This window comes from Elgaria multicarinata, chromosome 5, assembly GCF_023053635.1.
Source record: "Elgaria multicarinata webbii isolate HBS135686 ecotype San Diego chromosome 5, rElgMul1.1.pri, whole genome shotgun sequence".
NCBI lineage: Eukaryota > Metazoa > Chordata > Lepidosauria > Squamata > Anguidae > Elgaria > Elgaria multicarinata.
In genome coordinates this window covers 110,277,621-110,293,727 of record NC_086175.1, presented here as the reverse complement: position 1 = coordinate 110,293,727, position 16,107 = coordinate 110,277,621, and the positions used below count along the sequence as shown (strand labels likewise).

The 16,107-nt window shown below is 45.2% G+C and overlaps 1 protein-coding gene across 1 annotated transcript in view; it reads right to left on the bottom strand.

The window, feature by feature from the left end:
• Positions 1–16,107, bottom strand: part of FLT3 (fms related receptor tyrosine kinase 3) — an 85,027-nt gene that overhangs the window by 12,587 nt on the left and 56,333 nt on the right. The window contains exons 11-18 of the mRNA XM_063127723.1: positions 11,899–12,005; positions 9,685–9,793; positions 7,507–7,682; positions 6,230–6,336; positions 6,014–6,146; positions 5,800–5,904; positions 2,758–2,868; positions 1,341–1,494 (exon numbers count right to left, since the gene is read on the bottom strand). Coding sequence (XP_062983793.1) covers positions 1,341–1,494; positions 2,758–2,868; positions 5,800–5,904; positions 6,014–6,146; positions 6,230–6,336; positions 7,507–7,682; positions 9,685–9,793; positions 11,899–12,005 — 1,002 coding nt within the window. The remainder of the gene's footprint in view (positions 1–1,340; positions 1,495–2,757; positions 2,869–5,799; positions 5,905–6,013; positions 6,147–6,229; positions 6,337–7,506; positions 7,683–9,684; positions 9,794–11,898; positions 12,006–16,107) is intronic.

Here is a 16,107-nt window from a genome sequence, read left to right as displayed (position 1 = left end):
TGACCTCTAACTGGAGCTTAGATATACCCCCAAACTTGGAAGTGGGCAACTGCAAGATGTCCTGGGACTATTTTTGCCCCCTACCCTGGCCCACAGTTTGTAGAGTGATGTGAAGATGATTTAAAAAAAAAAAAAAAGTTAATCCTTTTTATGGAAAATAATGGCATCCATAGTGCTACAGAGCACTTTTTTTGATGTTCATTAGTGCTATGGATGCTGTTCTCTCCAAAAAATGTTTTAATTTTTTTTGGTGGTGGCGGTGGAACAGAGGGCAATGGGGGTGGGGGTTGCCCGTGGGCCAGGCATAGGATGTTGCCCACCCCTGCTCTAGATTATCACAGCAGGTACTAAGCCTGTCCTTCACTTTGGCATTGCCCTTCGGTTACCATGTGGGCCTTTCCCTTTGGCATAGCCCTTTAGCAATTGCCTTGATTGCAGCTGGCTTTTGAGGGCTTGGTGGCACATGTGCCATCTCAGTCCAAGTAGGTGGCTCTGAGGCTAAGCGTGGACCGATGTAATTTCACAGCAGGCAGAAAGCAAGTCAGGCATTTGGAGGTTATTGTTTCTCACGTTGCTGCAGTTGCTTTTTGAGGACGAGCCACTCTGCGCGCAGGCCGGAGATATAACTCTGAGCTTCCTCAAAGATAACTAAGAAAACAGACAGCTCCCTAAACATGCACTTCCAGAACCTGGGTCTGTCAGGCAGGCTGCCAAAGGAAGAGGTAGGGTCCGCTAAGCCCTACCACAAGGTACAGAAGCAAAAAGCCTCAAAAATATTGGGGCTGTTCACACAACACGCTAATCCACACCCAGTGGGTGAGTGTGAGTTGTTGTTGAACTGTGGGTTAGCGTGTTGTCTGAACCCAGGACATTGTCTGCAAGATAGCTTTTTAAGCACCCTGAACAACCCAACAACAAACCATGGGTTCTCAAGGTGGCTTGTGCAAGAAAAATAAGCCACCCTGCACCCTGCAGACAACATGCTAACCCACGGTTCAACAGCCAACCCATGGTTCAACAACCCACACTCAGCCACTGAATGTGGGTTTGAGTGTTGTGCGAATCCAGTCATAGTCTTGCCCCAGTGATCCTCCCCACTCATAATCAACTAAAGAGTCCATGCATTCTTTTTCATATTGGTTTGCTAGAATTACAAGGTGATGAGGTGACTTGGCATAGAAAGGGAAGTCATCATGACTTGTCAAGGCACATAACAACAGCCTCAGCTGTTGTATGCAGCTTCTCCTTGCATGAACAGTACCCACTCCTCACTCTTGGCTCGGTTTTGATGGAACCCTAACACATTGCCTCCCCCAAGCCACAGAGGGCTCAGTGGTTACCTTGAGCTGGCACGCCCAGGGAAATTATGGTAAAAGCTGAAATTGTGCTGTTGGAAGATATCAGTCCAAGTCTTGTGAAATCGGTCTCTTTTGCTCCGCAAGTAGTTCAAGAGGTCTCCGTAGCAACAGTATTCAAAAATCAAGTAAACGGGTCCTGAAAGAATGATTTTAGTGAACAAACAAAGAAACTATTTCTTCTACTTAGTTGCTAGATATCAGATAGAAAAAGAAAATAGACTTTTAGTGGATGCAGGTCTTGGAGGACCCTGGGCTATTGGCTAGGACACCTTCAATGGGCCTCTTTCCTCAGTGAGTATACCGTCTCACCACTTATGATTGCTCTTTGTCGTCTTTCTCATCATTGCTCGCTGGACAGGCAGCGAGCCAAGGAGCAAGGAGGCTGTGGCGTCTGCTCTTCCTCCTTCTCACCACCACCATTGTCTGGGCCAGAGCAAGAGGCAGGGGAACAAGCTGGTGGCAATGGTGAAGAGGAAGAGCAAGTCCCGGAAGCTCTCTTGCCAATGGATCCCTGCTGCGGTGTGGACCCTTGACAAGTGCTCAATCATGCTGGGCCTGGGTGGATGCAGCAGAAAGGTGACTAGGAGCATAGGAAGCTGTCTCATGCTGAGTCAGACAATTGGTCCATCTAGGCCAGTATCGTCCACTCTGACTGGCAACAGCTTTCTAGGGTCTCTGCCAGAGTCTTTTCCATCACCTGCGAGGTAGTCCTGTCAACTGGCAATGCTAGGAATCGAACCTGGAATCAAACTTACAGTACACCTGTAAAGCTTACCCTCTACCATTGAGCTACAATCCCTTCAGTTACATCAAAGATTCAATGGATCCCTTGGATTCTTTACTAAGAACTGCTTTCTTTTCTTTTCATGGGACAGGAGCCACAGGTGCAATGAACTAATGCTTATGCTACATTAAACCACCCCAGAATGGATCATAGGATGTGTCCAGCATAAGTAAAGATTATAGAACCAGTAGCCTGTAAAGATGGCTTTATCCACTTGGCTGTTCAACGTGGGGTTTTCTACGTGAGCCTTTTAACCCGCCACTTTACCGAGGTGACTACTTCCAGCCTATTTGTGAAATTAAGATTGCCTCCTTTACACGTGGTTATTTTCTTGGGCTTTTCTTTCTCTGCCTTTCTATAGGATCCATTACACAACCACTAGGTGGTGCTGTGGTATAGCAACGTTGCATAACTACCCTAGAGTTCCATTCCACCATTTCCAGATAATACCAGTCTTTCCTTAATTTTTTTAAAGCTACAGAAATGGTTGCAAAGCATGAGAGAGGCCCTAGAGGATGAGGTTGTGTAAAGCACCCATAAACTACTGTGGAATCACAAGCACACAATAAATGCCTTGTGTAGAAAGGATCTAAAAGTTAACAAGTTGTTCCTTACCTGACAGGGTACAAGCTCCTAGCAGATTCACAATGTTTTCATGACTTCCGATGTGAGTCATCATTTTTAGTTCGGACATTAGAGCATCTTTTTCAGAAGAGCCATATTTTTCTGTAAATGAAACAGTATCAGCAGCTTAGTTACTTATTTCCACAAGTTGAGTCTACATCTACACAGCTTAATGCTGATCTAAAACATTATACCTGGTGCCCTCAGATTTGTTGGATTACAACTCCCACCATCCCCGGCCAGCATGGCCAATGGTCAGGGTGGTGAGACTTAGTCCAATACATCTGGAGGACACCAGGTTGGGGAGGGATAGTTTATATTCTCAATGGGCAGTGCTAAACTCAGCACAACTGTTCAAACTTTACATTGACTCTAGTTGCAGTAACTCTCATAGGTGAAGACTGATCCATGCCTGGAAAGCAGAGAGGACCTTCCAAGCAACCCTTCCTTCAGTCTGTGAAGCTCAGTCCTATGACTGGGAGTGAAGTCAATGGGGCTTACTCTCTAGTAAGTGTGCATAAGTTTGCTGCCTTAGTGTCCAGAATGGCCCCCATAGCTCTGAAGCAGTCTCCTTGGCTTCTGTGGGTCATGTGGTGTTCCATAGCCACTAATCCTAGGTCATTTGTTCTTACTTGCAATTAATCTTTCTTAACAAATCCATGAAGGACTGCCTTCTCCAGTCCCAACCATCCTGGGATTAAAGATCAGCTGGGGAGACTTTGCTTGTGGTGCCCTTGAGAAATGTGGCCTGTGGGATTATCACACGTGACAGGAGCTTTTAAGTGGTGGCACCCCACCTGTGGAACTCTCTTCCAGCAGAGATTCGGCTGTCCCACATGCTGTTGTTATTTAGGCACCAGTTCAAGACTTAGTTATTTGGGCAGGCTTTGGGGTATAGGCAAGTGTTCTATCAATTTTTAGTTTTGACTATTTGTGTTGACTTTTTTTATTGTATTTCATTATATATTTGTGATTTTTAGAGTGATTATTTTAATGTGGTTTGTGTAATGTACTGGTTTTTAAATTGGTTATCAGCCTCCCTAAGCTATCTGTGCAGAAGAGCAGAATAAAAATGAAATCAATTAATATAAGTAAAATAATTAAATGTTGGATGCTAAAAATTACTCCACCCTTCCAGTTGTTAACAAATGGATGGTTTTATAAGTTACTGTTTTACTAGTTTATTAGAGGCAAATGTTAATCTGATGAGATACTGTCGAAGAACTATATTTTCTATAAACAAAGCAGCACGAAGGCTGAAAGTGCCATTGTTAATAGAATTGATAAAGAGTGTGATCAGATGTTCACTTTTTAAAAGAGGGGGGGGGCTGCAGCTTCTATTGCAGTGTTTCGTTTCGTTTCAGTTATTAGATTTCTATATTGCCCCATAGCTGAAGCTCTCTGGGCAGTTCACAAAAATTAAATGTTACTGTTGCTTTAGTCCCAATCCTGCAGCAGTCACATGATAGTCCATTGCTCTTCAAAAGTAATCACAAGGGAGGGGCTAGAAAGAGTTGTGTGTGTGTGTGAATGCATGCACACACACACACGTGCACACACACACTACAATTATATCTGTTTTATTACTAGACAGGAAGTGAGGACTCATTCTAAAAGGAATAGGACAGGCCTGGGGAGGGATAAATATCCTGAGATAACAGGGGGCATTACTGCAGGAAAAGAAAGTTAACCTTGTTTGAACCCCTTACTTTTTTTCCTTTAAAGAATTGCACAGACACTTATGCAATAAAACAGAAAAGTCCTCATCCAGGAGAGGGTGGTGGCTCCAATTTTGATAGGCTGTAGATTCTATTCTGGGTCTTAGTTACAACCATCCAGAAGTCTAAAGGAGCTTTCCAAGGTGCTGGATCCTATCCTCAAAATGGGTCCAGCACCATGGATATCTCCTTTAGACTTCTGGATGGTTGTAAACTAAAACTCAGAATGGAATTGCCGTCCCACTGAAATTGGAGCCACTGGCCACCCCTGCAGCAAACTCCAATTGTGATCCATTGCCCGCAAACAAAGAAACAAATGTGCAAACACAGAGAACGAATTTAGAATCTGCAGATCTCAAAATACGAGTAACCTGCTATATCTTTCGACACGTACCGGGAACACCTGTTAAGCATTGGTGCAAGGCATCATAATAGTAAAATAATCCTGGCCTGGGTGATTTATTCTCTTTGACACCATGGCGGTTTGCCAGAAGAGGGGGCTGTTGGCCTGTTATACTAGTTTGGGGGTCGTTCCTAGTTAACAGAGCTATCTATCTGCTGGGCTTGACACAGTTGGCCTGAAGGAGTGCTGCCGGTTTGTTGACTCAGGAATTGTCAGGTAACCCAAGGCACCAATGGGCTTTCACTTGGCCCTTATAAATCCTTCACCCCCATTTCCTGCAATTTGTCTCTACAGAGTTGATGTCCACTATCAGAGGCAGTAGGCCTATATACATCAGTTGCTGGGGAACATGGGTAGGAGGTGCTGTTGCACCCTGTCCTGCTTGTGGGTCCCATTTCAACAGCTGGTTGGCCACTGTGTGAACAGAGTGCTGGACCAGATGAACCCCTGGTCTGATCCAGCAGGGCTCTTCTTATGTTCAGGTCAAGTTACCTGGGGCTCTGATAACTTGATAGCCTTGATTTGTCTCCCCAACTTGATTGCAAATGGCCATCTGCTTGGGCCGACTCCACCTTCACTGTGTTTCCAGATCACCAGTCCTGGCACTAGATTTGAAGTCAAACTCACCTAACCCGAGAGCATCACTATGTGAGCCTTCCCCAACCTGGAGCCCTGCAGATGTGTTGAATGACAACTTCCAGCCAGCTCTGGAAGGCTGCAATGGGCAACTGTCTTGACACTCTGTGTCAGAGATAGGCAACGCGGGGCTCTCCAGATGTTTTGGCCTACAATGCCCATAAACCTTGACCATTGGCCTTGCTAGTTGGGGCATGCTGGGAATTGTAATCCATAACATCTGGTGGGCACCTGGTTGGCTACCCCATGGATCACACTCCTTACAACATACACTACCTTTGAGCATTTTGACAGCAACTTGGACTGACACTCCCGTTTCGCTAATGCCGTATGCAGTAGCATTCACCACTTTGCCAAAGGCGCCAGAACCAAGAACTTGCCCTAGAAGGGGAAAAAAGAAGAAAAGAAACATTCTTCTCATCTTGCAATCTGGTGATGGTGGTTATTAGTTTCGTGATGAGTTTCACAATGGATATCACAAACTGCTCACCGAATTCCAGATTTTCTCTGGGAAACTCCCACTTGAGATTGTATTCCACCTCTTCGAAGTCAACATAGATGTATTCATTATCAGACGGGCCAACCATCTGTATCATTTGCAGCTGGCTTTCATACCTAGATTGCTATAGGGAATAGGAAATTAGTGAATACTGAAAAGGGCAAACAAGGGAAGGGCACGTGGGTGAAATACAGGCTTTGTTGTTACCTTTTTGTAGTTTCTGTAAATTAATATGCACAACAGAGCAATGACTGGGAAACAGAATCCAATAATTCCATATAATGCAACATTATCTGGTGGAACAAACACAACAGCTTCTGCAACTAGAAAAGAGATGAACTATTAAGCACTAGACCTGCACTTCCTTATAACATTGAACGGTACTTTGTACATCTGATAAAATAAGCTATAGACCAGAGGGAGAAGGAAAGTCTCCAGGTGTTTTGGACTTCAACTCTCAGAAGGTCCTGAAGCATGGCCAATGGTCAGGAATGCTAGGAATTTAAGCCAAAACATCTGGAGATCTACTGTCTGCTCACCTGTAATAGTAGATCCAATCTGCCCCAACCTGGTGCCCTCCAGTTATGTTGGACTACAAATCCCATCAGCCCTAGCCAACAGCTTGGGGGAGACTGGTAGATCTCGGGATGATTTGCAGTAGATGGCAAGGATTCCTGACTTCTAGTTATTTAACAATAGCAGCAACAAAATGACCCTCCCTCCCCACACGTGAAATTATACTGCTGAAATGAAAAAAGCTTAGGGTAACCAGGACTGGATTTGTATGGGGAAGAAGGACTGTGAGCTCTGTTCAGTTGGGCTACTCAAAACAAGGCTCCATATTCTGTAATTCTAAGACTTGGAATCAGGTACTGATCAGAGAGAAGACTCAAAACAGGATTCCAAGTTCTGTAATACTAAGACTGGAATTAGGATCAGCTGCTGATTAGAGAGAACACCTTTCCCCTGCTTTGGTGCTGAGAAAGCAAAATGCATGGATCTATGAGGTTCATCAAAGAAAGCTGAAAACCTGCACCCTTACTGGGGCTTTCTGCTTCTGGTTTCTTTGCAGGATTAGGATGGGCATCTTTACACAGCATACATGTGATCTGAATTGAGATCAGATCTCCAGGCTTGGAGAAAATCTTCAGCATCCTATGGCCCCTCAGATACTGCCTAGGGGCCAAAGGACTGCTCTGTAAGGGTGCAATCTGATACATGTTTAGAAAGAAAGAAGTCCTACAACTCCTAGCTGGCTGGGGAATGGTGGGAGCTATTTTTCTGTCTAAATATGCATAAAATTGCACCCTAAATATCTAAATCCCAATAATTTAAAGTTAAAGCTACAAGAGCTATACTAGAGTGACCATGTGCAAAAGAGGGCTTTTGGTCTCTAAATCCAGCTCTCCCCCCACCCTTCAACATTTTGTGGTATTCTGCACACAAATGGCAAAACCTAGCTCCATAGGCATAACTTACAGTACCTTTTGGATTAACAAAGTCTGTTTCGCAGGATAAGCCGACTGAATTGTTTGCGCAGCATTCAACAAAAAATCCAGCTTGTGCTTCTGTTGTATTTAAAGTACTGCTTGTGATCCAGGAACCAAATGTCTTTCCTTCACGCATGTCATCTGAAATTCCACCCATAATTTCTGTACAACTGCAGGATAAGGGAGGTGAGGAGAGGTAAATAAAATCTATTTATGTTTTCTATTACTTACCCAAAGTACTGGAAAGTCAAGGCAGGGTCACACAAACAGCATGGTTTATATATAACAATATTCTTTATCAGTAGGTGTGTAATAATAATGGTAATAATAATAATAATAATAATAATAATAATAATAATAATAATAATATCTTACCCGCCTCTCCCTTTGGATCACAGCAGCTCAAAGGTCCCCAAAATTTTGAGTGTCACAGGCTCTCTCACAAAATGGCTGCCATGGGACTTGGCCAATCACAAAATACTCATTTCCCAGAAGGCAAACTGGTGATACTTGCTGAATAATTTAATTACAAGGCAGAGGTGGGGCCTGAACTTCTAGTTGGTAACTCTTTCTTCGAGCACACATGTAATTTTTATTTAGCAGATGTGCCTTATATGAATATCATGAACTAGAACCTCACCTAGTTAAAACGGAGGTCTTAAGGCTAGTCTACCTGACCATCCTTCAGCATTTATGCCAGCAGGCACCTCATGGCCACCAGCCCACCATGTGGCACCTTGCCCTTACACTCAAATCTTCATTGTAAATCTTTCTTGGGATGCCCTGCCATCTGAGATGGGGTGGGTGGCAATTGGGAAGAAGGACCTCTTGCTTGTAGCACCCCATTTGCAGTATTCTCTCCCCAAGTGCCTACACTGATGTGTTTTTAGGGCCCTTGAAAAGACACAGAACCTACCATCTGCAGGATCAGAGCTGCCTTGCAAGGAAAGGAAATGTAAGAATTGGGTTGTTCTAGAGTAAAAGGGAAAATCCCTTTTTCAGTGGGAGAAAGGGAACTTCTACTCTGCCCCCAGTAAAGAAGCTTGGATGGGTATCCCTGCCCCCCTCTTCGCTAATAGGGGCTTGAAACAGGGAATAACCAGGATCTCTCTATAAAGATTCCACTTGCTCTCAAGGCCCCCATTGAAGACTTCCCCCAACCAGCTGCCCTAAAATACCCATCAGCCCCAGCCAATATGACCAATGATGGGAGTTGCAGAGCAAAGCATTGAGAGGGCACTGGGAGGTTGGGGGAAAACTGGTTTAAGAAGTTGTCCAGATGGGAGAGTATCTAGCATCACCTGTTGGAGAACCAGGCACACTGCAGCAGGAGGAAGAGGAGGAGCTGGCAACAAGAGAGCAGCCAACCAGTGTCCCTAGCATACAAGAGTTGGATTCATTGGTTTCCTACAGCACATTCAGTTACTTGAGCATCCGTTGGATGTATGCATGTAAAGGCTACATTAAATACGTGACATGCAGCCATTTTGTTTCCCTTAGTGTAAGTGCATTGGGGCTCAATTTGGACAGAGACCCACCACACACAGGTAGGGGAGGTTTAAACTCCAACCCCCACACATACACACCATCATAGGGACTAAATAAAGAAAAACTCCACTGGCGTGTTAAAACAATGTGAAAATGTTGTTAAAAACATTGCAGCTGCTGATTAAGGTGGAAGCTAAAATGTTTAGCTCTAAATATATTTTGAAATTACTCTTAAGTTATTAAGGAGCTATACTAGAAGGACCAGAAACAAAAGAGGGCAGGGCTTCTGCAGACTTAACTGTTGTGATGGAGAGGGAATTTCACCAGGTGCTGCATGCATACAAATGACACTTGTTGAAATTCCCCTTTCTATACAACTGTTAAAGATAACAGGATCCCTGTCCTCCTTTCCATATGGTCACCCTACTCTAAGTTATCAATCTTTTAAATATATTTTAAATTAAGACTGACTGCATCCACAGTGGGTCCAAAACTTCCTTGCTGCTTTGCTGTTGTGCTGCTTTATGTCACTGTCTCTCCCTCCCTCCCTCCCAACTCTCTCCCATGATATAAGTAATAGAGTACAACTTCTTGCTAAGCCCTAATCACATCACAGCATATTGATGGTTTTCAAAGATATAGCCATTAACATCCATGGAAAGGACCACAGACACCTTTATTTACTTTATATGCTTTTTAGAACACTTCCTCCAGACCCAGGATGATGCAGGATTGCTCTCGGAGATGCAAGACATTTGACCTGACCTCGAGGTCATTGTTACGTTAGGTTTTCCTGCAAAGACAGAGCAAAACAGTACAGAGCACTTTAGGACAAGGATCCCCAAACTCTGTCAAAACAAAGTGCCTGGTTGCTTGCGCCTTCCCTGTTCTAACTAACCTTGATTGTAAACACGTTTACTTAGAAACAAGTCACACTGATTTGAAGAGATCCATCTTCTGGGTTAATGCATTTAGAAATGCAGTCTGGACAAAATAAAAGACAGCAGGGTTCGTTCTGGTCTCAAGCTTGGGTGCAGATGCAGACCAAAATGTTAGGGACAAAAAAGATTTACAGCATGCCTTGTATCAGCCCTCTCCAATCGGGTGCCCTCCAGATGTTTTGGATGGCAACTCCCATCAGCCCCAGCCAGCAGCAGTAGGGGCTGATGGGAGTTGTAGTTCAAAACCTCTGGAGGGCACCTGATTGGGGAAGGCCGCCTTGTATGATCATGCCTAATAACAAGTCAGACCATAGGTCCATCTAGCCCAGGAGTGCCGAATTCAGTTTTGGAGACTCTCTTGTGGGCATCATCTATCCTGACTGAGGTCACAGGTCTTTCGGCAATGCTAGACACATTGTGCTCTAGTTATGGCCCTGCTAGAAAATGCAGTTTTGCATCTCCTGTTCCCAGCAGGGCAATCTGCATGCCATGCCAATGGGATCTCCAGGGAATCAAAGGGGGGGAGGCTGCACAACCCTAATGCTTGTTGGATTGCTATCAATTGTCATAAGTAGCCATGCACATAGGAAGGCGTCCTTCTACTGCATCAGGGTATGTATGGACCTATCTGGCCCAGTGTGGTCTACTCTGCCAGCAACTCTCCGGGCTGCCCAGCAAAGGCAGTAGTCTTTCCAGCCTGTTACACAACATTTTGGGATGTGCTGGGGAGTCTACCTTGAATCTTCCACATGTGTGCTGCATAGAATCCCCTTGACCTCTGAGCTCCGGTCCTTCTTTGAGGGAAGAAGGGTTCCCAATTGCCCCAACTTTTTAATATTAGTCTACCGCCACAGTACAGATCTACTTTTAATTTTTAGATAGAGTTCATTATTGAACATATTGTTCAATAAACATTATTGAACATTATTGAGCTGGAGGTTGGACTCGATGGTCTTGTAGGCCCCTTCCAACTCTGCTATTCTATGATTCTATGATAACACAAAATCCCATAGTTCAAAAGGCAGTGCAGAAAAAGTGTAGGTTATTATGTCAGGGATAGGGCTAAGTTGGGATGGAAGAAGAACATAAAAGGATTCCTGCATTAAGCAAGGAATAATTATGGTCTTATAGGCTTCTTCCATCTCTATTATTCTGTGATTCTATGAACCAAGTGAGGCCCGTCTACCTCCATTTCTGATGAGCTTCTGCTGGCAGGCAAAAGCATTTTTTTTTACTTAGGCAGGCCTTTGGCCCAAAGGATGTAGGGTAGCCACTTCCACATTGCCCCCCACCCACCCAAAAAGAGGAATTGCATCACCTCCCAAAAAGGAGACCATGCATAACATTTACACATGTAAATCTATATGAATAGGTGCAAATTTAGAGATAATGATAATTTAAATAGAAATACAAGTCAATATAGGAAAATTGGCCAGGTGACCTGTGTGCCTGCTCAGTCTGCTGTCCAGGTGATAACTATTGACTGGCAATATCAAAGCCCCAAATTGGACTGGACAGAGCATCAAATAGAGCATCAAACACTTGCAATAGAGGACTCTCTCTGCAAGGTCCCCAAAATAGAGGCCTCTCCTGTGTAAAGTAGGAGACCTGGGCACCCTAAGGCTGGCTTGTAAATACGCTGCACTTGATTTAAACTGGTTGTTTTTGATTTAGAATCATAGAATCATAGAATAGCAGAGTTGGAAGGGGCCTACAAGGCCATCGAGTCCAACCCCCTGCTCAATGCAGGAATCCACCCTAAAACATCCACCCGCTTTATTTTCATGGGGTTTGCACTTTATTACTATTGTATTGTACCTGTATAAATTCTGATTGTATTTGTATTCTTCTACTGAGCGCCAGTCAGTGGAGGTTTGTTCAACAAACGAACAAACAAACATAGCAGGGAGCCAAATCTGATTTTATTTTGCTTCTTCCTTTTCTTTTTTTTACTCACTTTTCACAAAAAGTTTTAATGTTCTCTTCACAAACGCATCATCGTTTTCTGCGTAGAACACATATTCACCTGGTTGGTGTTTATGGTCACAGAATGCTGAAGAGATGCTGTTTCATAAAGGAAGGAAGGAAGAGTCACTCAACCATGTATTCATATGCATTCATTATTAAAAGGTCTTGTTGTTGTTGTTTCAAAGCTCACCAGGCAGCTATCAAAGAATAAGACTTGAAATAGCATTGTAGTCAAGCTACGTGGTTCTTCCATGAACAGAGTAGAAGCAGCATCTTCACCTTAGAGTCTTAAGGTCTGGAAGCAACTCACTGACTAATGGAAGCCATTGCATTGATGCCACTAGCCGTTGTATTAAGGTAGCCTCCCCCAACATGTTATCCTCCAAATATGTTGGACCATAACACCCATCATCCCCAGCCAGCATGAGGACAGCTGTCCTCCAACACCTCACCATCCTTGCTGCTCCTCAGCATTTAGCTGCCTCACTCTGCCTAATGGCAGGACCGGCCCTGTCGGTGATTCACACTGTCTCAAATATTTGGGAAGCATCGCAACTCCCAAATCCTTCTCCTGTCTTACACTTCCACCGTGTCTCAAATCCGCTGCCTACCCATCAGCCCACTTACTTTGTGCTTCACACCTATCAGGTATGAAATTCCTGCATTGACCAGGGGGTTGGACTCAATGGCTTTATAGGCCCCTTCCAACTCTACTATTCTATGATTCTAAAAATGGCCAGTTTAAACAAGAACATTGAAAGATTCCATCGGAACAAGGGCTACTGGTGAAGGTTTCCCCACTCCATTTCCACAGGCTTGGCCAATCATACACACAGGGGAAGGAGAGGAGGAGGAGAAGTCACCTCTGCCAGGGCAAGCAGAGCTCCCATCACATCAGTGGTGGGGAAACTGCAGTTCTCCAGATGTCTTTGCACTCCAACTCCCATCAGCCCCAGCCAGTCAGGGATGATGGGAAATAGAGTCCAAAAACATCTTGAGGGCCACAGGTTCCTCTCCACTGCATTATAGAGACAGGGCTGCTGCCAGAGTGGATCCCCTCTCCTTCTGGTCACTGTGTGGATCCCCTCTCCTTCTGGTCACTGGGAGGGGATCCACACATCGCTCCCAGAGCGCTTCTATGCGACCCCAGTGCACCCCGAAAACGATAGTCTGACTTCCCTGTAAAAGAAACGAGGAAGAGCCGTCTATGCCGCCGCCGCCGATGACGATGAGGAGAGCTCTCCGCCGGCGAGGAGAACTCGGCAAAAGAAGGCGGTGTAGAGAGCTTCTTCCGCTCTTCACCCCGCCTTCTTTTGCCGAGCTCTCCTCGCCGGCGGAGAGCTCTCCTCGTCGTCGGTGGCGGCGGCGGCGGTGGCAGCAGCATGGACGGCTCTTCCTCGTTTCTTTTACAGGGAAGTCAGACTATCGTTTTCGGGGTGCACTGGGGTCGCATAGAAGCGTTCTGGGAGCGACGTGCGGATCCCCCCCAGAAGTGAAGAGGCCCTTCACCAGAAGAGGTGTGGAAGGCTGAGAACAAGGGATACAACAGCTGGTCTCTTCCAAGCAAGCTCTCCCTCAGGGGATCCATGCCCAACAGGCCTGGAGAGCCAATGGCTAGTGAGACCATTCCTTACTTCCATCTGGGCACCAACCTTGTCTCCTGCTCAGAAGCACCAGGCTTAACTGCCTCCCTTCCATCCTGCTGAACACAGACAGAGCAGCAGCGAGTGTCCAAGGACTGTTGGACATCCACAAAGCACAAAGGGATTCCCGGCAGGGAGGGGTGTTGCTGGGAAATTGGGAGCTCTCAAAGAAAAGGGTTAGGTCTCTAGCCAATCTCATGGCCCACCCCTAGCAACACCTCTGCCTGTAGGTGCTCGTAGGGAAATGAAAAGACACCAGGAGGGCTTCCACACACCGTCTTCGGGGCACCCCGAAAGCGCTTCAGGGTGCCCCGAAACTCCTAGTGTAGCTACCTGGTCAGAAGAGATGGAGGAAGAGGCGGCGGCGGCGAAAAGTTCCCAGGGCTCGGCGGCTTCCTTGCCGCCGAGCCCAACTCCCCGCCGGCCTCCTCCTGCTGCTGGCGAAAGAGCCACCCGGGTTGGAGAGCTCGGCGGAAGAGAGCTCAGCAGTTGGAAGGGGTCTACAAGGCCATCGAGTCCAACCCCCTGCTCAATGCAGGAATCCACCCTAAAGCATCCCTGACAGATGGTTGTCCAGCTGCCTCTTGAAGGCCTCTAGTGTGGGAGAGCCCACAACCTCCCTAGGTAATTGGTTTCATTGTCGTACTGCTCTAACAGTCAGGAAGTTTTTCCTGATGTCCAGCTGGAATCTGGCTTCCTTTAACTTGTGCCCGTTATTCCATGTCCTGCACTCTGGGAGGCTCGAGAAGAGATCCTGGCCCTCCTCTGTGTGACAACCTTTGAAGTATTTGAAGAGTGCTATCATGTTTCCCCTCAATCTTCTCTTCTCCAGGCTAAACATGCCCAGTTTAAATTTCAGTTTAAAACAAAAAAAAAAAAGCAAAATCAGTCAGGTAGATCTTGTGTAATAAGCCTTAAACTACCATATTCTTACATAAGATACTTCTCTCTGAAGGCAAAATTGGCCTGGTATTTAAATATTAGCTTAGTCATCACAGGCAACCAGGAATTGTATGTAGGCGAGTGCATGGAATTCTATGTGGGTGAATGAACAGGCTGGTAGAGTAATTTCATCCCCAAATATAAACCCAGCAGGCTATAGAGCAGAGAAGCCTCTTCCTTCATGGGAAGTATAGAATTCAAGCTCTCCATGGTGCAGTGATGGCCACCAATTTGGATGGCTTTGTAAAGGTATTAGATGAATTCATGGAGGATAAGGCTATCAATGGCTACTGCTCCTCATGGCAGTATGCCTATGTAAAATAATTGTTGGGAAACTATTTCACACATATCCTACTTGTGAGTTCCCCACAGGCAGCTGGTTGGCCACTGTGTCAACAGAATACTGGAGTAGGTGGACCCTTGGTCTGATCTAGCAATATTCATATGTAGCCGTTTCATGAGGCCAATTCAGTCTAGAGAATCAATCCCAACTTCTGCTGAGAATAAAGGAAGGCCTACAATTGATGTCATTGGGTTTTGGCTTACACTAAGGAAGTGAAAGCCAGCTAAAGGTTGAGCAGAGAGATGATCTATCTGTTAAATGGGGAACAGAAAACTGAGGGGGACCAAGAACATTTTGTGGAAAAGCTTAGAGGAAGTTGTAGGTGGGGTGGAATGATTGCGGTGTGGCTTGAAATGTAAAGCCAAAAAAAGAGAGGGGAAAGTTCTGTGAAAATCTAGGTTTTATTTGGAATATGGAGAAGCTGCTATGTGTAGTTCTATAAGTCTCACGCCATCCCTCTGTTGTCAGGTAGTGCTGTTTTGCGGACTTTGTTGTCAACAATTTATCATAGTCTACCAGGAGGAAGGATACATTCAAATCATATGAGTGCCCTGATGGAAGAGGTACTAATATAGTGGGGTAAATGTCCAGAAAGAAAAGGGTTAAGCAATCCCTCCCCCACCCCAGTGGGTCCCCCTTTAGTTCAAAGCTATCCCTGCTTCATCTGTGGCTCCTCTGTTCTTTGGGGAGGGGGAGTCACTGAATTATATATAATGTGCTGTCACATCCTAAGGATGCTAAGATCAAAAGGGACAGAGGAGGAACAAAGCCAAACAAGGATTTGAAAGGAATAGAGTAGACATAATAGACCGTAGTCTTACTCATGAGCCAGCAATGTTATGCGGCTGCTTAAAAAGCAAACATAATCGTAGGCTCCATTAATGGAAGCATAGAAGCACCCATTGGCTCATATGATTTGCCCAATCTCAAGGCCTTACAGTGAGTTTCTGTAAAGATGTCGAGTTTTTGAGTCAGGCAATGTATTAAGCTGCTTGAACAGAACCAGGGTCCGGAGCAAGGGTTATCATGTGACCTCTTTTATAGAGGACAGTCCTCTCTGTGAAGGCATCCTCTGTTGGAAGGGCTGCTCATTTCAACTCCAGTTGAAAGATAAAGAAGCATAAGAACTGTTGTCTGTCAACAGGACCAGAACAGCAGACTGAACAGGCAGCTGCACATGGGTCATCTGGGCACGGTCTTTTGCACTAAGGTGAGATGTATTGTACTTCTATTGAAATTTCTAAATTTGCACCTATGCATCTAAATGAGA